The sequence below is a fragment of the Drosophila yakuba genome, chromosome 3L (genome assembly GCF_016746365.2).
Source record: "Drosophila yakuba strain Tai18E2 chromosome 3L, Prin_Dyak_Tai18E2_2.1, whole genome shotgun sequence".
NCBI lineage: Eukaryota > Metazoa > Arthropoda > Insecta > Diptera > Drosophilidae > Drosophila > Drosophila yakuba.
The window spans coordinates 3,376,610-3,402,893 of NC_052529.2; the positions used below are offsets into that span (position 1 = coordinate 3,376,610).

At 47.6% G+C, this 26,284-nt stretch overlaps 3 protein-coding genes across 12 annotated transcripts; 1 reads left to right on the forward strand and 2 right to left on the reverse strand.

Moving 5' to 3' along the window:
* Positions 1-3: 3 nt before the first annotated feature.
* On the reverse strand, positions 4-1,504 carry LOC6532689 (60S ribosomal protein L14). Its single transcript, XM_002093397.4, has 4 exons — positions 1,340-1,504; positions 962-1,063; positions 533-727; positions 4-296 (listed from the first exon to the last, which is right to left on the reverse strand). Exons 1-4 carry the CDS (start codon positions 1,502-1,504, stop codon positions 96-98), a joined length of 663 nt encoding a protein of 220 aa, XP_002093433.2. The 3' UTR covers positions 4-95.
* Positions 1,504-2,859, forward strand: LOC6532692 (negative elongation factor E). Its single transcript, XM_002093398.3, has 4 exons — positions 1,504-1,717; positions 1,775-2,292; positions 2,360-2,526; positions 2,588-2,859. The coding sequence occupies exons 1-4, from the start codon at positions 1,637-1,639 to the stop codon at positions 2,662-2,664; spliced, it is 843 nt and encodes a 280-aa protein (XP_002093434.1). The 5' UTR covers positions 1,504-1,636; the 3' UTR covers positions 2,665-2,859.
* On the reverse strand, positions 2,739-25,864 carry LOC6532694 (trichohyalin). Of its 10 annotated transcripts, none has more exons than XM_039373850.1 (9): positions 25,710-25,864; positions 23,058-23,212; positions 20,683-20,775; positions 15,620-16,596; positions 13,691-15,180; positions 6,937-8,911; positions 6,595-6,836; positions 6,286-6,528; positions 2,739-5,973 (listed from the first exon to the last, which is right to left on the reverse strand). In XM_039373850.1, the coding sequence occupies exons 2-9, from the start codon at positions 23,167-23,169 to the stop codon at positions 3,474-3,476; spliced, it is 7,632 nt and encodes a 2,543-aa protein (XP_039229784.1). In that variant the 5' UTR covers positions 23,170-23,212; positions 25,710-25,864; the 3' UTR covers positions 2,739-3,473. The 10 variants fall into 10 exon arrangements, with proteins under 10 accessions (XP_039229784.1, XP_039229783.1, XP_015049533.1 ...); XM_039373849.1 differs by lacking the exon at positions 25,710-25,864 and adding an exon at positions 23,737-24,030; XM_015194047.2 differs by lacking the exons at positions 20,683-20,775; positions 25,710-25,864.
* Positions 25,865-26,284: the final 420 nt, after the last annotated feature.

Here is a 26,284-nt window from a genome sequence, read left to right on the forward strand (position 1 = left end):
GCGTGTGTTTTTCCTAAAAATAACACTTTCTTTTATTTTTTCCATGGTGGTGGATGTTCATCAAGCAGTTACTTTCGTTAAAGGTAGTGTTTTTTTTACTTCTTGGCCGCGGCCTTCTTGCCACCCTTGGCCTTCTCGGCACGCAGACGCTCGCGACGATCCTTCTTCAGGACGCGGGGAGTGCCGTCAGCCTTGGTGCGCTTCTTCAGTGTGTTGAAGGCGATGGTCAGCAGCTTGTTGCGCTGGCGCTTGGCATAACGCAGCTTGAAGCGGTCAAAGTCGTTCAACGAGGAGCGCTGCAAGGAAGATAAATTGTGCATTAGTACTTGATTTATTCCGATTGTTTACGAATGCAACTAGCTGAGATTGTAATCAGATAAACTAGAATTAGCTTCATATATGTGTCAGCCGGCAATTCCTATCAAGAACTTTCAATTATCATCATGTGCAGCAGTTCAAGGAGAGCAGGAAAACCAACTCTGCCCAGGTGTTAGGTGTCTTCTATATTCCTCCTCGTGCTCAGTGTACATACCTTGCGGATGTTCTGTGCCTTGACGGACCAGGGGCTGACCTTCCACTGGGCCTTCAGGTCGCTCTCTGTCCAGGCCTTGCGCACAATGCGCGTGGGCGCGGTGTAGGGGAACTTGATGCGGTACTTGGTCAGGTGCAGATTGTTCAATCTGTATTCCTGACGGGGCACGCCAGTCAGAGGACCATCGACCAGCACCTGAAGAGTGAGATAAGCCAGTAATTAGTTTTGGGGCTCTATACACATTTATGGTTAGAGACGGAGTACAGCAACAAATGCGACTTTAGCTTGCTTGCTTTCAGTGGGTTAAACTAGCTTCATTTATGTGTCAGTTGGCACTTCCTATCAAGAAGACAAATTATCATCATGTGCGCAAGAGCTCGTCACTTGTCAATCTGTTGCTGCTACTCCGCGCTGGAATGATGCACTTACTCTGTTTTGGTCAATGACGTCGACAATGGCCACCAGGCGCCCCTTCAGGGGACCGGCGGAGGCCTTGGCAATGCGACCAGTTTGTACGAATCTCTCGAAAGGCTGCAAGCAGAGAGAAGTCCATTATAAATGGCTGAAAATGTTCGATTTCAGGTGCTGCATGGCCAGCGCGTTGCTTGTGTTGGTGTCCACCACGTGAATTATTTGAAAGATGGATTTCCCATGGATTTCCATTGCTTCGCCGCTGCTTTTGCTTTTCACACGTTCAACGCACTGACCCGTTCGCTTGGCCGACAGATTTAATTCATCTCGGGCCCTTTGGACCGCTGAATTTTCACATTTTTCAACCGATCCGGAGAAACCTTCGTCGATTCTTACCATGACGCTAACCGGAAAGAAAGAGAAGGAAAGAATTTTTTTGACAGCTCGATAGTAGCATGGCGTTAGTGTTGCTAAACGCAGGGTTGCATGTGGACTAGTGTTGTTCAGCACTCGATAGTGTGATAGTATATCAAATACTACTTTTGTGGCATTTCTGGCCATGGGCTGTTACGGTCACACTAAACCAATTCGATACATTTCGATAGTAAAAAATAACAACATTTTGGAAAAACTTAATTAATTGCTGCTTAATTTGTTTTTACCGGGCTAACTTCAAGTATACATAGCCCAAGTATGGTTTACATACACTTCCCCAGCAATTTAACTGAAGAGGAGCAGATGCTGCAGGCCAAATATCAAAAACTCAAGAAAAAGGTGGGAGAACTCATACCACAAAAATGAACTTTATTTAAATAAGATTTTAACCCGTAGAAAAAGGCCCTACAGGCGCACAAGGCGCCCAAACCAGAGCCGGAGAGCTCCCTGACCCTGAAGCGTCCCACGGATGCCCGAGATGCCCGCGAAGTGGCCAGGAAACTGATTAAAAGCGGCGCCATTCCCGCCATCCAGAAGCAGACCAAACAAGATCAGACCTCCTTCAAGCGGCCCAAGGGGCAGGAAAGAGCCAAGCGCTCCACCTCGGAGACCAGTGTCGCCTCTTACCAGCCCTTTTCGTCCACGCAGAATGACGTGGCCCAGGAGACGATCATTAGCGAGATCATTAAGGAGGAACCGCGCCGGCAGAATCTATACCAACACTTTGCCACCGAGCGGGATCGTGAGGAGCGCGGCATGCCTGAGAAGGTCCCCATGGACACAGCGCAGCCAGAGAAGCCACGGGCCGGCAATACCATCTTTGTGTCCGGTAATAAGGTCACCGAGGATTTCTTGAAGAAGACATTCAACGACTACGGCACCATTGTCAATGTCTCCATGGAAATCGAAAAGAGGTATATGAAACTGGAGAGCTCATAGAAAGTGAAAGAAATAGTAAATTAATCTTATTTGGCTTTGCAGTCGTGGCTTTGTTTCCTTCGCCAAACCGGAGTCAGCAGATCGCGCCATTGCGGAGATCCATGGCAAGAATGTGAATGGCATCAACTTGCAGGTGCAGCTGGCTAGACGCCAGCCCCAGATTGAGCCCATTAACGATGCCTCCTCGTCGGCAGTCTGGTCATCTATTGGTAAGTGCTCAGTGTTTCTCTATACCTTAAAAAAATCAAACCTTATGTATTTCCCAAATAGCCGCCAGCAAATCGCAAAAGGGTAGCCACAAGGACCACCGCGAAATGGTTCAATACGATGAAGATTTCTTGCTGTAGAACTCCAATATTTAGTTTTTACGTTTAGCTTTCTACTTACTTCCTTTATCACTTAGTAACAGAACACATTGCAGTTTATTTTAAATCATTTTGCTTTATTGAAAATACGCTTCTATATATTTATGTATATATGTTCACTTTCTGGCTAAGTACTCGCATTTCAAATTATAACGTTCAAATGAATTCAATGATAAAGAGTGTATGTTTTGTATATTAATTCCTACTTTTTGATCTAAATTAAACAACAATTTGTTCAACAATTGAATCTCTCGCTTTTTGCCTTATGTGGTAGAAAAGATGAGCAAACAAAATAAGTGTTTATTAGTGTGGTTCTCGCCCCCTCTTTGCATGAAACAGAAAACGTCTACATATTTACATAGCATGTGTTAAGTAAATAGTTAATACATGGTCGTTGCTTCTGTTGCTATGCTTTCCCATATAGATTTCTATATCGTTGGTAGACAATGTTGAAAAATGTTCCCTCTATATTTCTGGTTAGTACAAGTTAGATGTCGGTATGTGTATGATGATGGATCATTGAACTGGGATTCTGGTTTCGGTTTTGGTTTTGGTTTTGTGTGACTAGTAGCACGGGCACGCCCCCTGCCCAACGCCGCCCCCATTGGCGCACCTCTTTCCTAAAGTAATTTCTCGTTAGTATCATTAAGGCCTTCAAGTTTCGAGCGGACACCTGGCCGCGTTTAAATTCGTTTCTTCATCCCGCCAAGATTCTTGGCCAGATTCGATGCTCCAAAATGCAATACCGCTCCAAAGGATAGCAAAACCAGGTTGGGACTCCCCACAGTCCCTCACGTCTGCCTGCCATGATCGTTCCCGGGCGGATTAAAGTAGTCCCAATGATGGGTGTGCACCTGCCGCCCCGTTAACAGGAATACCAAAACTCCGATCGTGATCAGGATGAAGAGGAGCATCAGTGCGGATATATTACGTGTCGCCTGTTGCGGTTCCACTGCTTCACCCCGAACATAGTGAGTCAGTTGGTTTATGATGTTCACCAGTTCCAGACTGCAGGCAGAGACAAACTGCCTTCCAGCCTGAACAACTGTCTTGGGCTGATCATCGTCGTAGTCTTCCTCCAATGGTTGGGTAGCACTACGGGTGCGAGAGCGACGCGATCGCGAGCGTGGTCGCTCCACAACCTGTTCCTCTGCCTCGGAACCTGATTCCACTTCGATGGGCTCCTGGACATGACGACGTCGGCATTTGTGTGGCGCCTTTCTCTCCGTTGCCGTCAATGCTTCCGCTTGCTCCGCCTCCGCGCTTCGCTGGAGATTGAAGAAGGCTAGTGGAGCCAAAGACTGGAGGTACTCAACACTAGGATAGACCGCCGGCGGCGGAGGTAGTGGCAACAAGCCGGCCTCCGTCTGGGTCTGCTCGTCCAGATTGGGAGCGGATGGCGCTTGCTCGGTGGTCTTGCTATGACGTGGTGGTTTAACGGGCAGCTCCTTCTCGGAGGTGGCGGGTTCGCTGCTTGCCTGCCGACTGGTCTGCGTTTCGGTGGTTAGCAAAGACGGACGCTGCTGTTCCCGCTGCACCCGCTCCACAATATCGTCAATAAATCCAGGCGGGAGCTCGATATTTTGCACCACCAGTTGTCCAGACTTGCACTGCAGATCGTCTGCTTTGATTTGATTGCCATGTAGTTGCGATACTTGAATCTGGCCAGCCTGCAATGCATGGACTCGCAATCGTTCCACCTCCAATTCGGCCAGGTGACTAGGGAACTGCGGTTCTGGGGCGGATTGCAACGATTGGATAGGCGTCAGTTCGCGGCTGGACTGTTCGGCGATGGTCAGGACTGAGGTGGCAATTGGTTCCAGGGCGGTGGTGGACTTCCGACGTGGTGGTGGAAGAGGAGGCTCCTCTGGTTCCTCCTCCTTGTCTCCGAAAGCGGGTTCGGTGGGCAAAGTGGCAACGAATTTGAGCTCAACTTCGGCCTCGGTGGGTTCGCTAGCAGTAGATTTTTGAATTGTATCCTCCACTTCCTGGGATTCGGGCTCAGTCGGGTGGTGTTCCGTGTCGAAAAGAGTGTGCTCCTCCTCAGAAAGCGGCTGTTCTCCCTCTGACAATGGATGCTCATCCTCAGATGGGTGATAATCGCGCTCTGAGGTGGCCTGCTCCTCTTCAGATTGGTGGTAATCAATCTCTGAGGCAGCCAATTCCTCCTCGGAGAAGGTTTGCTCCTGCTCTGATTCCTGTTCCTTCTCCTTTTGGCGGTAGTCAGATAGCTCCTTCTCCATTGCTTCCTGCAGTTCCTTCTCCAAAGCCTCCTCTAGTTCCTGCTCAGTTAGTTCCTTTTCCAGTTTCGTTGTTTCCTGCTCTTCTTCCTGTTCCGAAAACTTTTCCTCCTCATACTCGCTGTCCCTAAGCGTGCGTTCAACTTCATCATCCTCCAGTCTGCTCTCGTAGTCGCTCTCCAGCTGAGCCTGCTGCAGTTGCTCCACCGCTGCGTCCAAGTCTGCCGTACTGGCGGCGTAGTCACTCAATGCCACCTCACCGTGCTCATCCTCCACGTCGGATTTACTTTGCACCGAGCTGTCAGAGAGCAAGCCCTCGCGACGAAGTTCCTCTTCCTCCCGTCGCAGATCGTCGTCAATCAAATCGGCGGCACTAATGGGCCTTACTATAAGTGAGGCCTGCACCGTGGCATCCTCCTCGCCAGCAGTTAGACTGGGAGTGGGCACACGTCGTTCGATGATCACCGCCGATGAAGGCGTCTGCGGTCGGCTGAGCGACTTGGAACGATCTGCTTGGGAGGAAGCCCGCGATCGCTCCGACATGCTGCGCTGATTGGCATCCCGGAATCTCTGCAGACCTTTAGCCAGCTGCTCGTCCTCGGAAAGAACTCGAGCTCCATCTACCTCATCCTGCTCCTGAGCTGCCTCTACGCTGCGCAACAGATCCTCCAGAGTTTTGTTACCCGATCCATTGGATCGTCGCGGTTCGATGATTTTCATATCCTCAGTGATCTCGAACTCTTCGCACACAAAATCATCGGGCAGCGGATCCGTCTGGGTGGACACCTCCACCTCGAACTCACCCTGGTCGTAACTATCCGCCTGGCTGGAGCTGGCCACCTGTTCACTGTCCTCGTAACTCTCATGAGTCTGGCTTCCGGCTCTCGCGGATCGCTTCTCGCGCGGAGGACGCGGTGGCGGCGGCAGTGGTCGGAACTTCATCTTGTTGATGACGGCGCCCGACTGCAAATTGGAGCGATCCAAAGCACCCGGCTCCTCGTAGTCATCCTCCTCATCCGGCTGCTTCGGCTTCTCCTTCTGTGACTCGTAGCTAGGGAAAAGGGTTTGAGGATCATTAGACAGAATCTTGGGTTTGGGTTGGGGTTCGCAACTGAGCAAAAGCCAAAGGCAAAGGCAAAAGGCAAATAGAGCTGTGTCTGTTGTGTGGTGATCGGCTTTATTGTGTGTGGAGTGCGTGTCTCGGGAGGATCGGATTAGTTGCTTAGCCTAGCCTAGTCTAAAACTTAACAGCAAAGGAATATTAAATAAAAACTTAACAAAAATGCATTCGAAACAAGTTAACGGCAACCAAAAAAAACTATAACAACTTAATTGGTCAAAGCTCAAGAGACCAAACTCTTACTTCGACTTGATCATCAGAGGAATCTCGTCTAGGCTGGCCGCGGATCTGCGGCGTGGCACCACCGGAGAGTCCTCTGTTGGCACGTACTGCTGTGGTGGCGGTGGTCGTGCGGGTGGCGGTGATCCTCGAGAGCCTCGGATGCTGGGCAACGTGGCGAACCGCTCACCCGGCGTTCGTGTGAACTTCTTCCGGCGGGCAGGAGGCGTGGGCTTCGGAAGCGTCTCCTTGCGGACCACCGCATAGCTGGAAGCGGGCAAGAAAGCAACTCCTGGCATTCTTTTCTTGGGGGAACGGGGCTCTTGTACTTACCCATCACTTTCCAGCATGTCGATAACGAACTTCTCGTCGCTCCTTGTGCGTGGTCCTACATCCTCGTTGTCGTCCAATTCGGGTCGGGACTTTATATGCCCGTCCAGAATCAGAGAGTCGGCACCACGGGAAGTGCGGTCGTCCTCGGAACGCTGTGTGCGTGCAGAGGTGGCATCCGTAAATCTATCCGGCGTGGCTAGCGGTATGTGACGATATTCGTGCTCAGTGCGATAAACAATTACCTAAGCAGGAAAGATTGTGGTTCATAAAGAAAATAGATCGATACTTATGAGTATATAGATCAATAACTGCTAATGGGTATTCTCTTCAAATTCTACTTACATCTTCGTGTGGCTGCAAAAAGGTGTTCGATACTGATCTACCACCAAAGCCGTTGAAGAAGGAGTCGGCATCCTTGTCCACGGATGCGTCGTCCCTTGTGCGTTTCTTCTGGCGCCTCGGTGCCTGCGGACGGGGCTTGTTCTGTAGCTCCTGTTCCATCTCCTCTTGAATCATCGCCGCTGCCTTGCCGCCGAGATCGAGGTTATTGAGTGCCTGCTCGGAATCCGTAATCGGTTGATCCCTAACCGGCGGTCGTAGGTACTCCTCGTCGTCTTCGAAGTAGTGGATACTGCTTCCACCATCCTGTGGGATGTCCTGGCTGCCCTCAATCGAGTATTTGCTGCGACTGCGAGCCTTGCGAAGTGGGCGTTTTGGAGTGAACTCACTGCCATTTTGTGACATGGAGAGATCGTCGCCGTAATCGCTGCGCTGAAACTCCTGGGAGTCAAAGTCCGGCTGGTAGTTTCGATGCAGGCGACGTGGCTTGGCCGGAGGCACATCGTAGTCAGCAAATTCCGACGGAACCTGCTCGGCGGAGTATCCCACATGCTTCAAGGCATTGGGCATTTCGTAACCTTCGCGAATAGCTTCACTGATGTACTGTCGCAACTGGATGTTATCCTCGGAAATACCGCGCTTACGCAGGAAGAACTCATCATCATCGATTGGCTCCATGACCACCTTCTGGCCAGAACTGGCTGTGGATTGGGCATCCTGTAGGTCGTGGAACTTGTAAAAGCCGGCCTCCGCTTCCAGTTCTGCCTTCCTCAGCAGCTTGTTCTTCTGTATATCCTTCTCCGTCCAGCCCTCGGCATCTCTGCTATCCTCCGAGCGCAGATCCGAATCTTGATGAACCATAGGGCGACGCTTAAACTCCCGGGATCTCTTACTTGATATCTCGTGTATGGCCCGGTTTTCCTCATCGAATTCGGCAAACTGTTTGTTATCAGCCACCACGCCCAAGATGCCCATCTCCTGTTGGGGCTGTGCCTCACTGGCCGTATCTTCGGTGCCCTCCAAATCCTCCTTCATGCGTCGCTCCAGAGAGGATTCCCGGTCGAAGCTCTCGAGTTCGCTGCCGTAGCGCCGGTAACGTGATCCTTCGCTATCGTTGTAGCTCACATCGGAGAACTTATCGGCCCAGCGGGAACGAACCGGTCCGGGTCCACGATCACCTTGCGGAGAGCTGGTAGAAGTCTGCGACGGTTGCGTCTCCGTGCTGGGAATCACACTAAGGCCTTCTGTTCCCAGTGAGGACTCAGTGGCCACCGCAACAGGTTCCTCCACCGGCTTCTTCTTACGGAAAGCACGTGGATAAGTGCCGAAGTTAAACTCGAACTTCTTCTTTGGCGCCGGCTGAGTTGGGGATGCTGTGCCTCCCGTGCCCTCCGGGGTCTCATCCGAAACCACTTCACCCTCGTTTTCCTTAAAGCTCTTGCTACGACGCAGTTTCAGGGTGGAGAACTTCTCTGGCAATTTGAACTTGGACATGTCCGGCTTGTTAAACTTGGTGAACTCGGGTCGCTTCAGCTCTTTCAGTTTGGACATATCCGGTCGCTTAATTTCAGGCATCTTGATCTTCGAGAACTCGGGAGCCTTGAAGCGTCGTCGCTCCTTGGCCTTGGCTTTGGGACTTCCGGAAACGGGTTTCGGTTTCGGCTTGGTTTGGAGTCGGGTGCGTATTTTTCCAGCTTGCAGACGGATGCCATCCTGCATCTTCTTGGTTCGATCCTGGGCCGAAGCCATGAAACCCTTGCGTCGGTTCTCCGGCTGTAATGGCAGCTCCTCCAATGCGCTCGAGTCCACTTGGCTGGTGTGGATTTCATAGTCCGTCCGAGATTCGGTGCGAGGCGTGGTGCCAGCAGAACTGAGCGGTAAATCGATGTCCATGGGCAGCTGCAGTTCGCTTTGGGGGCTAGGTGCTGGCGAGGATTCGTGCGCCGGCGTCACGCCCACGGGCTCGTATTCATGATCACTGGAAAATATGAACGAAAATTTAAGATTAGTTCAAGGGATTAAAAAGTTGATTACTTTCGTGTGTGAGGAATGCGTAGCTCTGGCGTATCGAAATTGACAATGTTATTTACAATATTTACCTTCTCAATAACTTATCTTCTTTATTTTTAACCATTTTCGTTCCCCATTTCAAAAATGTAGGTTTTAAAATTGTTTACGACTGACTTATACCCTGTTCATTTTACCAAACAGAAAGTTTGATAGTTTCCTTATATTAAACAATTTCAAAGATCCTAATTGCTTTGTATGGCTTTTAAAAAAAGGGGATTGATATATTGCACATGGAACGTGTGGTGTAGAAGCGGTAGGTGTGCTGGTTGGTTAGAGAAGGCCTGCTGCTTGAGTGTCGAGGTCGGAGGCACAGGATGGGGGTCAGAATAGGCGTCGATGGCTTACCGAGTGAAATAGGTCCGTTCGAGAAAGTCTCTGTGTTCTAATTGCTTTTGGTTCAGGGGCGAGTTGGACTCGAAATCCGCGAGGCGCGATTTGCGTTCGTCAAAATGGAAACTAACCGTCTTTGTCATGCGGCCCACCCCATAGAGTTCCTCCTGGGATCGGCCCAAATGGGAGTTGCGGTCGTGCGACTGAGTGCGCGGTTCCCGGAACGACGTCTTCCGCTGAACTCCAAAGCCGCGCTGCTCGGAAGGAGCACGATGCTGGAGAGGTCGGTATACGTGACTGCCACTTCCGGATATCTGAATGGGCACCGAGATGAGTGGCCGACTACCTCCCAACGAAATATCCCTGCTGGCGGAGTCCCTATGTCGGTAGCCCGGATCCGGCATCTCGATCTCGCTGGAGTAGAGGTTCCTGTTTCCGGCCATAAAGCTTCCACCGCTTATGCTCATGCTAGCACTCACACTTCCTCCACGCGGCACAGCCGACACCACCACCGGTGCAAAAGCCTCACTGATGTCCACCGATGCCCTTTCCGAGGCGGCAAAATCCTCGCGACTGCTGTACATGGTCTGGGCATTCGGCGGAGGAGCCAGTGGCTTGGTTGGCCGGGCACAGTACTGATCCATGTCGTCCACTTTGAGGGAAAACGTCTCAGTAACTCGCACTGCCAGTGGTTCAGCTTCTTTGCCCTTGACTGTTGCTGAGGATGTGGTCACCACGGACATGGCCTGTGGTTTGCTGCGTGAAAACACAGACAGCAGTTTAACGGGTGAAGGCGACTTCTCGTGCCTCTGCATTCTGGGACTGGGCGTACGGGAACGCTGTGGGGTCGGAGACGGTGACTTCTGGCGCGGCTCCTTGGCGCCAAACATTGATTTAAAACGCGAGGTATAGGAACTCTTTACTTCCGATGAGGCATCTTGTAGATTGATGGCAGTGGGAGCTGGTGTGGGGCTCACAGCGCGTTCTTGTTGGGTTAACCACTGGGTTGGTCTTTCCGGCGAGAGTTGCCTCTCCGGCGTATGCTGACGCTTCAAATTTTGCTGGCCAACTGGAGCCACCGGTGGTTCCGCTGGAGTGGGACTGGTTGTCCGACTGGAGGGCAACTGCAGAGTGGCCATTACAGGCGGTGACTTTGGCCTCCTTGGCGAAGGTCTGGGACTTCGGCTGCGGTGCTCCGCTGCCTTCTCCTCCTCATCCCGTATCAGTTGATTAATATCCACCACTGGTATGTTGTGGACTATCTCGATTTTCGTCTGTTCCCCCACTTTCAGGGGAATAGCGCTTATATCACCACCAATGGATGGAGGTCGTCTGGTCTCTGCTTGGATGTTGTCCCTGATTTGCACAATACTGTGCTCCTGTGCAACTTGTTCCAGCTCCGCCACGGTTTTGGCCAAGGGATCAATGGGAACGACTGTGGGCTGATAGGGATTCTGCTGCTGCTGGAAATCAGATTCCACAAGGAAAGAAGGCCGCACTGCATCGCCACCAAAGCGGGATACATCGATGGGTCGATTTTGGGGAAGCGTATTGCCGGGTAACTGGTTCTCCTTGTTCACCTCGCTTGGGCGCATATAATCCGTTGAAAGTGGCGGCTTGGCAATCCGGAAATCCTGCTGCGACGGAGCTGGCGAAGCTTGGTGCGATGGAAAGAGTGGTGGTTGGTCCATCAATCCTGGAGTGGCTGTTGCCGGTATTAGATTGAGCTGCGGTGGCTGCAATGATCCTGGCACTATGCTCGCCTGGAAGAGGTCAGCATTGGATGCTCGACGACTAGTGCTGGCCGAGCGACGTCCTCCAGTGGCTTGGGCAGTGGGTATGTTAATGTCCGCACAGAAAAGATCCGTCTTTGAGTTCCCGGCTGAGATGCGGCGTAGGGATGGACCACTACGCATAGAGAGGGTATCGGGAAAGCGGCTTACGCTGCCCGAGGACAAGCCACCCATGGACAGCTGTCGTCTTCTTCCAGCCACAAAGGCTCCACCTACTCCCTGATGCGGGGCAGAGAACTGATCCGGTTCTGTGGCATCCGAGATGCTGCGCACTACCAATCCTCGCGAACGCGCTGTCTGCTCCAGTTCCGGATAGCGTTCCATGAAGCTAAGATCCACCGAGGGTGCAACATCCGCATGACTCACCACTTCGAAACTGTGTGTAGACAGATCGTCGCGCATTATATTGAGATGGCCAGGTGGAAACTGCTCCTCGGCATGTCCACTCAAACGGGAACCAGGACGCGAATCCACCGGATTTACACGCTCTGGGAGCAGGGAGTCGCACATGAAGTACTGGCAGGCGCAGCGGACGTCCAAGGAGGCACCACTGGCGCTCTCCTGGCGGGACACAAAGTGACGCTTCTCGGCGGGCAGGGCGCCCACGGAGGCGGATCGTCGGGAGTTCAACATGGTCACCAACTATTACTTGCTCACTGTCCCCGGACGTAATTCCTCCACTGCTTCACCTCCACCTCCCTCGTTTCTTTGCCAATTTCAGTGCTTTTGTTCGTTTTCGTTGTGTGGTCGTCGTAGTCGGTGGCTATTTTTAAGCACCACCAGAGCAGACATTGAATTTATTTTCTGCCCCGAATTCGAAAATTCTTGCGGGGCCCCAAGAATTTTGCTCTGCGGTGTTGCAAATCGCAATCGTTTGAATTAGTTATTCAACTACAGGTGGTTAATAATCGTTTATCGATACCGGGCTTTGGAATCACTCAATTGCTGTCCCTGTCGCTCGCATCTGAGATGGTGTTTTGGGTCCCGTTATGTATGCGTGCTTGTTTATGCGTGCGCGAGCGCGTCCACATCGTTGCGATTTTCGGCCAGGACTGACGAATGGGAGAGCTTTTCGCCATTTGCGCGACACAAATTTTTCAACCGAATTTCTTGTTCGAAAGATGAAAATGTTTTTCTTTAAAATTAGCAATAACACACATAGTCGCGACACGGATTAGGCGCGTCATGGTGTGAGTGTGGTCACAAAGCAACTTGACTGATCATAATTGCGATCGTGGTGAGCTTTGCACTGAGTGTGGTGGGTTTGCTGTGGATTAGGATGTGGTGGGGCAGAGGATAATCGGCGGATGAATAAGGAAAAGTAACAATTAGTCGCTTGGCCTGCACTTTATCGTTCTATTTTTGGGGGCCTTTGCTCTGCCTGCCGGAAATCTTCTTGTCATTCGTCGACCTTTAGCGCGCTAAATATATAGTCCTCAATTCGCCGTTTATAGTTCGCCAGTCACGACGCGTCGTTAGTTCCTGGCCTATCCATGTAATTATATGTTGAATTTCGTCCTCGAGAAACGGACGTGACGAGACCTTTGGGAGTAGTTTTCAGATGATCAAGGAGCCAATGAATCCACCCCATTCGTTTACCACCACAAATCCACTTGAGTCCAAACATTTAACTATTTATATGTACCGATGTATATGCATGTTTTTAAACATTTATTTAACCAACACCGATGGAAAAGTGAAAGGGACGCACACATTGTAGCAAGGAAAGTGCAGTTGGGTAAGTACAGTAATTACCGATAAAAAGAAACTCGAAAGAAAATCTTAATGTCAACGCTTAACTGGCAATTCAGAAAATGTGCATTTTGAATATAAGGTATTAAATATAACTAGCTAGGATAGCTATTGGAATCCATTGAATTCTATGGAATGTTGTTATTTTGAAGTATTTTTAAAATTCTACTTAGAAATGCTTTTACATATATCCTTATTATTATTTTAACCTTTTTCTTAAATGCTGAAGAAGGCAAATTAACTAAGTTTCGTTAATATTTTCTTATGTGAGAGCTTTGACTATATCAAAGTGGATAGAAAATACTATATTTAAAGTGCCTTCCTAACCGATAGTCACTGTACCACCCCGCCAAGGTCTTACCTTAGGTCTAAATCATTTCAGGCCACCTTTGGCTTGAGCCCGCTACCAAAACTTATTGGTGGCGCCGGCGCTGCAGCAGCAGCAGAGCGTCCAGGATGCGGATCGCTTCACCCGGATGCGCCATGTGCTGGGATTGTGTTGGGTGGTGTTGGTGGGTGCACCAGGAGTGTCTGTGTCGGTAGTGTAGTGGTAGTCTTGGTAACGCGGTGCACGGGCACGGTGGTGCTTCGTGAGCCGGCGGCGCCTTCTGCCTCCGCCCGCAGCTCCACCTCCAGCTCCCGGCAACAGGGTTAGTAACAATTTCATGAGCAAGTCAAATAGGTTAGAGCCTCTGCAAGATTGTTAGAGCAACAGCAGCCGGTTGGGGGTTGTGCTGAGTGTTAGTGTCAAGCCGGGAAGTGGTTTTTCCACTTTTGGGATAGTACTTTATTGGAGCCCTCCTCCCACTTACCTCTCGTTTTTCCATTTGGCGGCATTGGTGGCCGCCTCCAGGACATCCTCGGGCAGCTCGACATCCTCACGATGCGGTTCCGCTTCGTCTTCGACGTGGGAGAATGTCACCTTCTTGTCCGAGGGCGCTGGAGAGGCTTCCTTCTTAAGGGATGGACGCAGATCTGGACTGATATCCATGGGTTCATCACTCTCCTCGGTAACGGGCGAAAGCTGCGCCAGGCGGGCGCGATCTTCATCCGAGGAGGTGGAGTCTATGGATGATATGGGTGCAAAAAGCGCGCCCGGCTTGCCGGCGGTCACTTGCTCCTCCTCGCTGCTGCCCATGCGATCCAGAGGCACTGCCTTGGCCGCCTCGATCTCATCGATGGCGAGATTGTCCTGACGCGTCAGAGACTTCTTCAGAGATTCCAGCTCCAGGATTGGCTGATCCACAAGTTCCTGTGTTCCAGCCTGACCAATCTCCTCGTAGACATGCTCCCGCCGAATGCGAGGTGTTTTCTTGGGCGGGTCCTCCTCTGATTCTGCTTCTGTTTCCAATTCCTTTTCTTCTTTAAGATCCAGCTTCTCCTCTGCGGGTTCGGTGACTTCCACTGTGGGAGCCTCTGCCTCAGCTTTGACCACTGGCAACTCGATGATCTCATCGGGTTCAGGCACTCTTCCACTGCCACTGGGGTGATCTTCCAGTAGCTCCTCCTTGGTGCGCTTGCGGCAGGGCGACTCATCGTACTCCACCAGCTCTAGGATTTCGTCGGAGTCCTGCTTCTCGATGAAGTGAGGAATCTCGCCACGATCCGACTTGGGTGAGGCCTTTAGCTTCATGATCTTCTGTTGCTCGCCGAGAACGATTTTGTCATCCTTTTTCAGGGTGATCCTCTTAATGTTGTTCAGCCGCTTCTTCTGGCGCTCGGCCAAGCTCTTCAGCTTCTTCATGATGTCGAATCCCGGTTTGGGTTTGCTAGACTTTGAAGGCTTCTCGGCGTTGGGTATGAGAGATCCCGGTGGCGGAGCTAGTTCGTGAAGGCTACTCTGTCGACTGGGATTAGCGGAGTTACCGGGCAGTGACTGGGCGTCCTCGTGAGTGCGTCCGCTGCGCCTGCGCCGGATGAGGTCACGGATGTGGGCCAGGCGATTCGTCTTACGTGGTCGGGCGTGACCTCCGACCGCTAGCACGGAGTCGGAAACGCAGGAGATGCACTCACTTAGAGCGTCTTCGTTGTGCTGATCACGTTCAGATTCGGTTTCTGAATCGGAGGACTCCTCGCTGCTGTCGTCGGTGGTGGTGGCTACCGCCTCGTCCTCAGAAAGGTCCTGAATGTAACGTTCGGTCTCCTTCACCAGCACCTGCTCGTCGTAGCGTACCTTCTTTAGGGACTTGGGTGACTCGGACTTGAAGCGCAGTTCCTGGGACTTCCGCAGGAGCAGCACAATCTCCGGCTGCTCGTCGGGTCCCAGTGGCCGTTTGTACAAATGTGTCCAGGGATAGCCGCCCTGTGGTGGCACAAAAATTCGATATTATTAACTAGAAATCTTGGCATTAGATTAATTTAACTAAATAAAAACCTTAATTGCCACTTGTCTGAATTCAAATATGTTTTCCCTTGATAGGGAATTTTTTCTGTTCGAAAAAGAAAAGCGCCAAAAGTTTCGAAACCTCAAAAATACATTTACTTGTGCCATATTTCTAAAATTATTTGCCATGAGTAATGCTGTTTTATAAAACGTAGAAAGAACACAAAAATTGTATTCAGCAAATCATACATTTTTGAAGGTCTTAAATTTACAAGTGGATCGTTTTCGCATCACGAACCGAATTGGATAGCTTACTGAATTATATAAATTCATTTATATCCATTAAAAAAAACCATGTTACTTTCCTAATATTTTCCTGCTTTCTGTCTAATCGATTTAGTCAATCATTTTGACTTACCCGCTCCTTGGCTCGTTTAAGGTCCTCCCAGCGATATGTTTGCAGTGGCACTGGTGGCTTCTCCTGGCTGCTGTGCAGGAGGTACTTCTTCAGTGACTGGTAGTACTCCCGTTTGCAGTCCGCCGACAGTTTCTGAGCATCCGTCTCCTCTGATCCACTGCCTCCCTGCAGGCGATTCTGCTCGATTTGGGGCAGTGAGTCGATGAACTCCTTGCGTTCCTGCTCCTCAGCCTCGGTTTTAGGTGTGGGTACCTCCACGAGCTTCAGTTCACTGGGAGCGGCTACAAATGGTTTCGGCTTTTGCTCCTCCTCCTCCGCTGGCAGTTCCAAGACAATCTCCGCCTGGGGCTTGTTCTTAAGGATGCCGGTCAGCTCATTCAACTGGACCTCGACCTGTTGGGTGAGTGCGTTGATCTCGTCGCGATCCCGCTGGACCTGATCCTCGTGCACGCGCTGCGCCTCGTCTACATTCCGGCTGAGTGCCTGGATCAGCTCCTGTTCGATCTCATCCACCAACTGCTCGGCAGTGCGACGTACTTCCTCCGACGGAGTGGCCGTCTCGTCAACCTCGGCGATTTGATGAGCTGGCGGTGAGATTTCCACTGGCTGTATGGTCCTGACACCAGCTGGTTCTACCTCAATGACTGGCTCCGTGTCATTGGTGCCCGCCTTGGAGGTGCCCTGCTGCAGTTCCTGCTCGAGCGGAGTTAGTTCCCTGATCCCAACGCCACTGGCTTCGTCGGCAATGCTCTCGATGAGATGCGACTCGAAGTCCAGCAGATGGGAGCCACCTGGAGTGGTGGGCACTTGGTGCGGCTGTGCTGTTGCTGTTGCCTCGCTGTTGTTGTTATCGAGGGCTAACTTTAAGGCGGCTGCTTTGGACTGCTTATCCTCGAGCTGCGTATCGCTGGCGATGCCGTTGATCAGTAGTATGGTCGGCTGCTCAGTGGGGCCAGTTCCAGCGCCAGGTAGCGACACTGCAAGAAAATGGGGGGCGGGTTGGTGGTGGAACAGGTGGAAAAGTGAGTAAATGTGGTGTTTACACTTGGCCAGCAACAGGTGCTAAAAATAAGCGCAAACGGCGGACACTAGACAAGACACAATTACATAAGTCGCAACTCGAGAAATGTGAGAGACAACGACGACAACACACAACATCGCGATGTGGTGGACATATAAACATTCTCTTGAATATGCTCTATTTCGATCTCGAAAGCTGCAATTACGAAATACGAATATAATGTAGTTTACCACAATTGATCAACTAGTTTTGGGATCTATTCCCCTGGCTGATTCCTTTTCGTAATTCGTTGGGTTGTTCGTTTTCGGTTTTTTGATTTGATTTTGATTTTAAAAATCGAAAATTAAAATCAATCGAATGGGTGGGTTTTTTTTGTATATTTTTTGTACAAATATCTCGGATATCAGCGCAATTCGCGAGTACACGAGCCGTGCATTCAAATTGTCCGGGGCCAACTGGCCCGTCCAAACGGATTTTTCGCACAGCAAAGCCCCCCGAAAAAATACAAGAAAAATTGAATCGAGAGACCAGAGACCAATTTTCCTTGGCACTACGCTCAATTGTTTTGCTTTCAAAATACTTATACTTATGTTTAGCAAATTTTTCACTATTCCTCACTCGCGTTCTCTCGCGATTTTTCTGCCTTTTCCTCTACGTTTGTTTGGCTTGGCTTGGCTTGGTACGAGAAAAATAGTTGCACACACAACCAGTCGTAAACAATTTGCAGTGTTTACACACATATTATCGTTAATTTAGCACACCGCGGATAAACAAGAGCACCTAGAGCAACCAAACGAAAGCAACCAAAAGCACAAAAACTAGACCCACAAAAACCAAAAGTAAATTTCGTTTTACATTCATGCGCCCAATTCTCGGTGTGTTTTTACATTCAACAATTATTGTTTGCTTACTGTTGCTATATAGCAACACACATGTATCTATATACTTGGAATTTGTAAATATGCGATGGGGTCTAACGTAATCACGTCAAAAATTACAAGCCCACGAAACTTTATTGTTTGTACAAAACTAAAAATTCGCCTTCCGTTACGCCTTTCTGGTTTAGCTTTTGGATGATTCGAGTACTTTATTGATACGATGGGGTAAGGGTAAACCATAAAGTGCAATCATATATAAGGAGAATTTCATTCATTATAGTGCAATTTGCCATATCATGACAAATCGCTTTAATCATTTCCCATATGCGGCTAGTGAGGTAAGAATCTTGGCTCTCAAAGTTGTTTTCCTTTCGTGTGTGACATCATGTCAAAAATAATACCAATCTGGCAAATGTTTAAGTGGGTAATTATAGGGAAATGATGCAGAAAGTACATAAAATATATTAAAAATATGACCAAAGATCAAATTATTATTTCCATACATTGCCATATTGTTTACTTTAAAAACTTACACAATTAAAACTATTAACTATGCCTATATTTCCTTTACTATTAATTAAAATTGATGATGTTTGTCTATTAGGATCAAAAGTGATATCTCACTTCTAAGTTTCCCAACCCCAAAGAACTTCTTGAATAACAATACCTGACTCTTTCCTTTTGATCTTTTGGTATTTTATCATATGTACTGATTTACCCTGCAGCCCATTTCATATTTGTTCATCTGTTTTTGTAAACAACCACGTGTGGATGGATTTACCATAACAATTCGAGCGTAACTGCCTTGGATCGACTTGCTTTACATGGAGATCCCCTGTTCGCAGTTGAGTGAATTCGATGCGATGCTTTTCCTCAAAATCAACTTTTCATACACAAATGAACATGGACAACTGCCGCCGGGAGCATTCGCCTCCTCCTGCTCCATTCCTCCACTTCCTCGACTTCCCCCATTGGGAGTCAAGTCGAATCCGAATCACGGACAAGTTCATGAACACTGTCGCCGCTGAACTTTACACATGAATTTGTGAACAGACAGATAAAGATAAAGGGCTGGCAAACTCGGAACGGGGTGAGTTTGAGTAGAACCCGCTGTGCATATGCGGCGTATACGTAATGCGCGTGCGGATACATGAACTCTAAAAATAGTCAAACTTACACACAACCATTACACTGTTGTCAGTTTATTGCCGAACCCTGAACCTTTTCAGTACCGTCGAATTGCGTAACATGCAAATCAATTAAATGCTCGCCGGCTGGGCTCACTCACCATAATTGCCAGCGACACTGAGGAAAACATAAACCATAGTCGTAGGAACTTTCAGTTAGTTGTACTCATTGGTTGTTTAGGTTGAAAAATGTATTTAGTATATTAAAAAACAAAAAATTATAAATTTGGAAAACAAAACCGAAAAGAAAAGAGAGTATTATTTGTGGAAGCCGCCTGAGCCTCACATGTTCGACGTCTAATCGCGTTTTGAATACTAGCAAGTAAAAAAGCGAAGCTGACAACAAAACTAGCTAAAAGTTGTGGCAGCGCCGCCGGCAGCGAACTTGTCGCTGACGTTGAAGCTTTGACGTTGCTCTCGAATCGCAAAACGTGAAATGCTGATTGAAATGCGAGAGAAGAGACCGGGGTACATCGCCTCCTCCGCCTCCGCCGCCTGGTGCTTCTCCTCCACCTTCTGCAAGGGATCCACCAGCGTGTTGCACTTTCGCCACTGGTTGCATGCGAATGTGGCGACGTCAAACGCCCAAGGTCGCCTTCGCAACCGGGCGCTCTCCACTATATTTAGAATCATTTAAGCGTAACGCACTCAAGGGCCAATGCGGCAGGCCAAGTTATTAATGAGTCGGTTTCTTATTGCTACCAGCCAGAGCACTCAGCCAATCAATTAATTAGTTTTAGATATTCCTAGGCACTTTTATATATTAAAAGAAACAGGTAAGCTTCTATTTGCATGTTAGACAATAATTTCCTTCTCTTAATTTCTTGTGTAATTTTTATTAAACTTTGAAATACATTCAAAAAAGTATAAAATATCAAACGGTTTTTAAAAGGTACACTAAGTTCTATATATTTGGTATATATTAGGTTCGCTTGGAATTTTCTTGGAAGCCACGTTTCTGAGTGAATTCTAATAAATGAGCGAAAATGTTGAGAAACTGGCACACGGTGCGTATGCGTTATGCGGATTCAGGTCGCCGTCCCGGCTAAATATTTTCTGTGTTATTTTGTTTTTGCCCGGCCAATTTTTGCTTGTTGTGAAAATAAATTCTGAAATTCTGGTGACACAATTGCAAATGTGCGCGTTCATTGGACGGTCTAATTATTCCAAGCGAATGGAAATCGACGTAACTAAAACGGAAATTGCCGAAACTAATTGATTTCCACTTTCAGTTGACCCCCAGCAATTTCCACATTTTCCATATTTTCATTGCACTTTAATGGCTGGGCCAAAGGCCCACGCAGATGCTTTCGGTTTCTGACCTTGACTGGTCAGATATTGAATTATTTATGTACCTATAAATATAGTTCAGGGAGAACACTGGTACACTGGTATATACATACATTTTGGCTTTCCTTCATATTGACGATTAGTTCCAAACTGAAATAAAAATAAACCGACGTCGAGCGACAACAAAAACGAAGACGACGTCAACGTCAACGAAACGAAAGCGACGGAGCAGAAATCCAATCAAGAAATCAAACAGGCACAGAATATAAGAATATTACGTATACGTATGGGTAGCGCACATGACACAGAGAGACAGTTCGAATGGGTTGAAGAAATCACAGCACAAACGAAGTACTTAACTTAGAGGCAAAAGTTAAGGAACTTGTGCCACAACACAAGCACGAGCTCACCACTCATAAATAATGAAAGTGCGGACAAGAATGAGTAGTGGCCACAAGAAAGTGAGTACAATTTCGATGAGCCTCGCAGAACCGATTGAAATGAGATGCAGACAGATCCCGAGACAATGTAAACAAAGGTGGTACACACAATACGGGCAACATGTTGCCAGAGAAAATCTCTTGAACTCTTATTTTGTGAATGAACAACATGGTTGGGACAGCACAAGACGAATATATATATATATATGCATATATATCTTAGGGGAAAGGGTGGAAAATCTTTTACCAATCACTGGTGCCATACAGGTCAGGAAGCGGGTCAGTGCTGTGCCCGTGCTGGGAATTACCCTATTTGCTTGGGGACTCTTGGCCGCAGGGTCTGCAATTAGGTTAAAGTTGGTTTCAATACTAGATATTAGCCTGGTGATGGTGGTGGTGGTCATGTGATGGAATGTGGCTTGCTGCTAATTGGAAATCAATCAAGCCACCATTAGTCGGCTTCTTCGATTTCCTCCAAACTCCTCCAACCGATCGAAGATCAGTTTCTCTGCCAATTACCGGCAATTTTCACCTATTCTGAGTCATCGTTTCCATTCGCCATGCTAATCAATGGGCGAAATGTTCCGTGGCTTATGTTTATAAGAGGTTTTTTTTTTTACTGACATCTTGGGCTGAACATCTTAGCACATTTAACTTAACTGGTATTCACTACTGGTCTCGCTGTTGCATGATTTATCAATAAATTATGCCAAAGTAGCTGCAATATCAAATTGAAGGGTTGGAGCTTATTGATTTATGATTTCAATACAGTAATCATACGCTGCCTGCTAAAAATAGCAGTTGACTTCATAGTTGACCGATGTCTAGAGCCATAATGAAATATTAATGCAGAGAAGCATGGTCAAGAAAACTTTTGCCGATTAACATGGACATTTTTATTTAAACTACCTGTGTACTTTACTTCAAGGCAAGTTAAGCACGATACCCAATATTTTGCTATACATTAATTATATGGATTTAAAAATCTATTACTAAAGCTGTAACCCCAATATGCAGTATTAGGGGGAGTTTCCCAAGAAACTTAAAGATCAAAGCTCATGGCGTCATAAACAATTCTCCGGCTTATGTAACAAATGTTTTAGTTATCAACAAGGTTGTTAAAAAGATAAAAGCGGCAAGGCAGTTTTTTCAAACCCTCGATAAGATAGCGCAGCCATATGTTTAGAGCCCCGTCATATGACCCATATGACGTTCCAAGAACGGTCTACGTGCTCTGATCCCAGTGTGCAGGGATCTTGAACTTGGCCTATTTGCTGTTTTAATTGCCATCAACAAAAAGTTCCCGTCAAGTGGCAATCGGAGCAGTGCAGTCTGCATTCTTCAGTGATAAGAGCCCTTTTGTTAGGCCGTCTGGCAACGGAAATTCGAACGGCTTTTGTTCGCTTTTATTGCGCTAGTTTTTCACTTTCGACAGCCATAATAACAGTGGACAGAATAGCGGAAAAGTTCATTCTCTGGCTAATTTTAAACATGATCGATGCAACGCCTAGCGGTAATCTACACAACAAAAATACTGAGGTGAGGTGGATGGGGTGGCGTATAACCGGTTTGTTCATTCACATGGCCAGATCCACGCCCATTGTGCTTAGCAAACAGAAGATGCCGCTGACACGGATGGAACCCACTTGATGGAACTCAGTTTTCAGTTCGTCTAGTCTGTTTATCTGCCATCTGAATGCCAGGCAGTTCACAGGGTGCCGAAATCCATGAGCAAACTTGTGGGGAAACCTAGATTTTTCCAATGCAGAATTCTATATGCTCTTGCGAAGGTCAAGAATTCTGGCTAATAAAAACATTGTGGTGGCTGTTGAAATCGAAAGATCTCTTCAAGTATTTAAAAGCCTTTTTTTAGACAATGGAACGAAACTATAAATGATTTATAATATTATTTGAATATTCCGTCCACATTGTGATTTTTATATTAAGTACTTCTCTAATTCTAAACAGTCCAAATAAGCAATATTGTAATGTGCCCATGTACTTTTCTTAATGAAAATGATTAATAATCGTTCAGAAAATTGTGATTTCTATGCTTTTTTTTTGGTTAATGTTTTTAATTGTTAAAAAAAGACTAATTCCATTAGCCATCTAAGTGGTGTCCCCAAAGTCAATTTGCTTTCTAACGTTCTGCAGGTCAAGTTGATCCAGCCAGTGTTTTAGTACCACCCCAAATGGCCAGAAAATTGTGTGATATTAGTGGCCATTGCATTTGATTGCCGATTTCCGTTGGAATGGCTGTGGGGTCTGGGTGTGGGATCTTTTGGGGCCGACTCCAAAGTTGCATACGAGGGCATAATTGGGGAACCGCCTCTCCGCCGCGGCGCCAAAACAGAGAACTTGTCATAGTTTTTGGCCGCCGTTAAACTTGGCAGGCAATCATAAGTAATGTTCTTGCTTCCCAGCACATGTGTACATATATGTACTATGTAGTTCTCGGAGCCCCACAGAATTCAACTTGTTCTATATTCGACAACGCAACGACTCATTACAGGCGATGCGACACAGCGCCCACGCGGCGTATGCGTAATGCGCGGCTAATTTGTGGGGCAGACGCGAATGTGGGATGCAAGTTGACCCCAGATGTACCTTGGATGGCCCTACCTTCGTCCCAGGGATGATGTTGATGTGGCTGCTGCTCCTGCTGGTGGTTCGATGGATTCTCGGACTCAGCTGTCCGAGATTTGCGTCCTTTTTTCGAGCGTTTCGACTCCATTTTTTTTTGCGGCTGCGGCTGCTGGCTAAGATTTACTTGTTGGCTACAAGACACGCGCGTAAATAGAATAATATATATTTTTATGTCGGATATCGGACGGTGTGTGTGCGTTTTTTATGTGCTCGTGGTTTATCTTTTTCAGTGACGCACACACAAGTGACATTTGGCAAAACACACACAAAATCCCGCACTCTGTCGCGTTTTTTCGAACTTTGCGTATTTTTTTGTCGCTTCGATTACTTGGCGCGTCCGCCGCGAAACCCGTATATATGTGTATATCTTTTTGGCTTGGATATATATATTTTAGATTTAAAAATTTCCCAAGTTATTTATAATGCGATGATTTAATTTAACACACACTCGGGCCACTTTTCATATTCCTTACTTGCCAAAAAATCACGAGAAATGGCGACAACACTTGCTCCTGCTCAGTACGATATATTCCAAAAAAATTAATTATGAAATTAAATTGTATGGGCATTACGTGACAACGCGAAGTTTGGATCCGTGGCTTATGGGTGGGGAGGGTAGGGCAGGGGTGAAAGCTCTAACTTTAACGATTATTACGGATAATGATGAGTTTTCCTCCTAACTTCCGCCGCTAAACTGATGAACTGCTGGACAAGCGAACTGCTGGCCGGTTGCCTCGTTTATTACTGGTCGGGTTGGTATTATTATCTATATATGTAAGTGGGCATATACATATAGCCGAGAACTGAGCACCGAGAAGTTGGGTGTTGGGTGAAAAGTGAATGAAAATCGCGCACGGAGTCCGCTGGTCCGTCCATGCGACGTCGTTTTGTGGTTTTTTGTCGATGATCTGTCGTCGATCGTGGATCGTGGATCGTTTGCCGTGCCGTACCGCGCGCGACTAATGCCGACTAAACCTGCGACGACTACGAGATCCGAAAGCTTTTCAGTTGGTTCACTCACTTTTGGACTGGCTGGTTTTTGTGTTTTTTTTGTTTTTTGTGTTTTTTTGTTTTTTGTCACTGGTGGTGGTCACACGCCACACGAGCATTTGTTCCGCGTTCTCTGGCGGAAAATATATTTATTTTTACGGAGCCGCTCTCCGGCGCTCCGGTTTTCCGGAATTCATCAATCGTAATGCACTTGCTTATCACACACTGTTTCGCTTGGGAATGGTATTTTTAGAGATACAGCCTCTGCCATATCGAGTTGGTTGATTGCCAGCCAGATTGGTAATGGAAAATGGGAGGGGATATTCAATTTTCTCGATAACCATTTAGTTAATGGAGTTTTTCAGATCTATTTCGTCTTAAAAATGCTGCATGGAAAACTGCTAATTCCATATCTAAATCCACTTCGTGAAAGGCTATGAATGTGCCTAAACAAAAATTCTGCGTTTTCCAGATCATGTAGGAATATTTTTAAAATTCTCATATCATATAAATATTTTATACCTTTTATGAATTTCCTTTTCCTTTCATAACTTATTTCTAACGTTTTATAGAGTTTTGGCATTCCCCTTTACCAAACCGCTACAAACAATTTCACTAATAAAGCTTAAGACTGATGGCATCTATTGTCTGGGGTGCATTAAACTGTGATTACGATTACAAAACGGCAAGTTCATGAAATGTTTTTGTGCAGTGGAGGCGACAAGTTCAAGCTGTTGAGTCGGCAGATTGCGTGTTTTGTGCTTCAGCCATGTTTATGAGGATGCAACCTCCCACCAACTGAAAGGGCCCAACATCCCAACAGCCCAGCAGTCGGGTTCAATTGCCGCACTACAAGCCATCGGAGATGGAGACGCCTTTGTGGGCCACTAAAAGTGGCAACTGCTAGTGCTGCTCATCAAGTTCATTCCACTTGGCATTAAGTGCGCCCAAACAAACAGAGCGCCCCAAGAATGCTGCAACAGACACTGACAGTGAGATCTGTTTATAGACCCGGTCGGCATTTAATTGCTGGGAAAGGAATGTGTAGACTGCAGGAGTCGTTTCACTTGGTTACATAAAAACTATGTCCGTTGCATTTGCCAGAGTTCAATCCATTCCCCTGATTAATCGGGCAAAAAGCATGTCATTAAAGTGGCATTAGCCACAAACCAGGACATCTACTACATCCTTGACCTTTAAGCCAAGTGCAGGTGCATTGAGTGGATGTGGATTTCTATGGTCGCTAATTAAAGCTAGGCATGAAAACACGTGCATGACACAACAGCAATAATGAATGCGGATCCAGATCCAGATCCATGGAAACCTACAATATACCAACTGTGTCCTCAGTGGGTCGAAGTTGATTGACAGGATGTGGACGACGACTGGGGAAGGAGCTAGCTAGCTGGCTGGGTTCCTTGACAACATTCAACCGGGTAACATGCCATTAATCAAACGCACACACGTGAGCTGCTCCACCTGCCCGGAGCGACTTATTTATGAGGACATTTATCGATTTGCCTGCCGAATTGTTCAATTATTTGGGTTACACCTGCCCATCGAGAGCCGAAACACCACTGCACATTTGCCACTGTCTTGTTTTTTTTTCTTTGTTTTGCCCCTTTTGCTTCTGGGTACCATCAATTAATTATCCTTTTAGCCTTCCACTGGGCAACACACTTCCGCATCCGGTACGGAATCCGATATGTCCGGTGATGGACACCGACTGCTGCGGCACTGACGATTTTAGGCTCGGTCGCCGCCGCCTCTTTAATTTCATTTAGACCGAAGCTCCTGGCAGACTGGTGGCTCTGTTTATGTTTATCCCTGCGCCTGCACTGCCCTTGTTGTGGTATTTGCTATTGTTGCCGGCATCGGCAGCGGTGACCCGTTCATCTGCCGTTGGTGAATCATGCGCACTGGTGGCCCAGTGTCCCTAATGCTCCCATCGGCAGGTCCTTTGATGTGCTGGTGTAGCAGCTATTTAGATGACCTGCTTCTGGAGGGAAGCGAACTTTTGGTAGTCACAGTTGGAGGCTTCTAAGGGCGATTGGTGAGTCATGCGCAGAAGGGCAATGTTTACTATAAAGTGGCGGGACTTAACATTTTAAAGTTAAATTAACTGTTTTGTATTATTTTAAATAACTATGAGTACATAATGAACATTTCCTAGGAATATTTTTGGTTAATAAATTAATTCAAGTGGTAATACT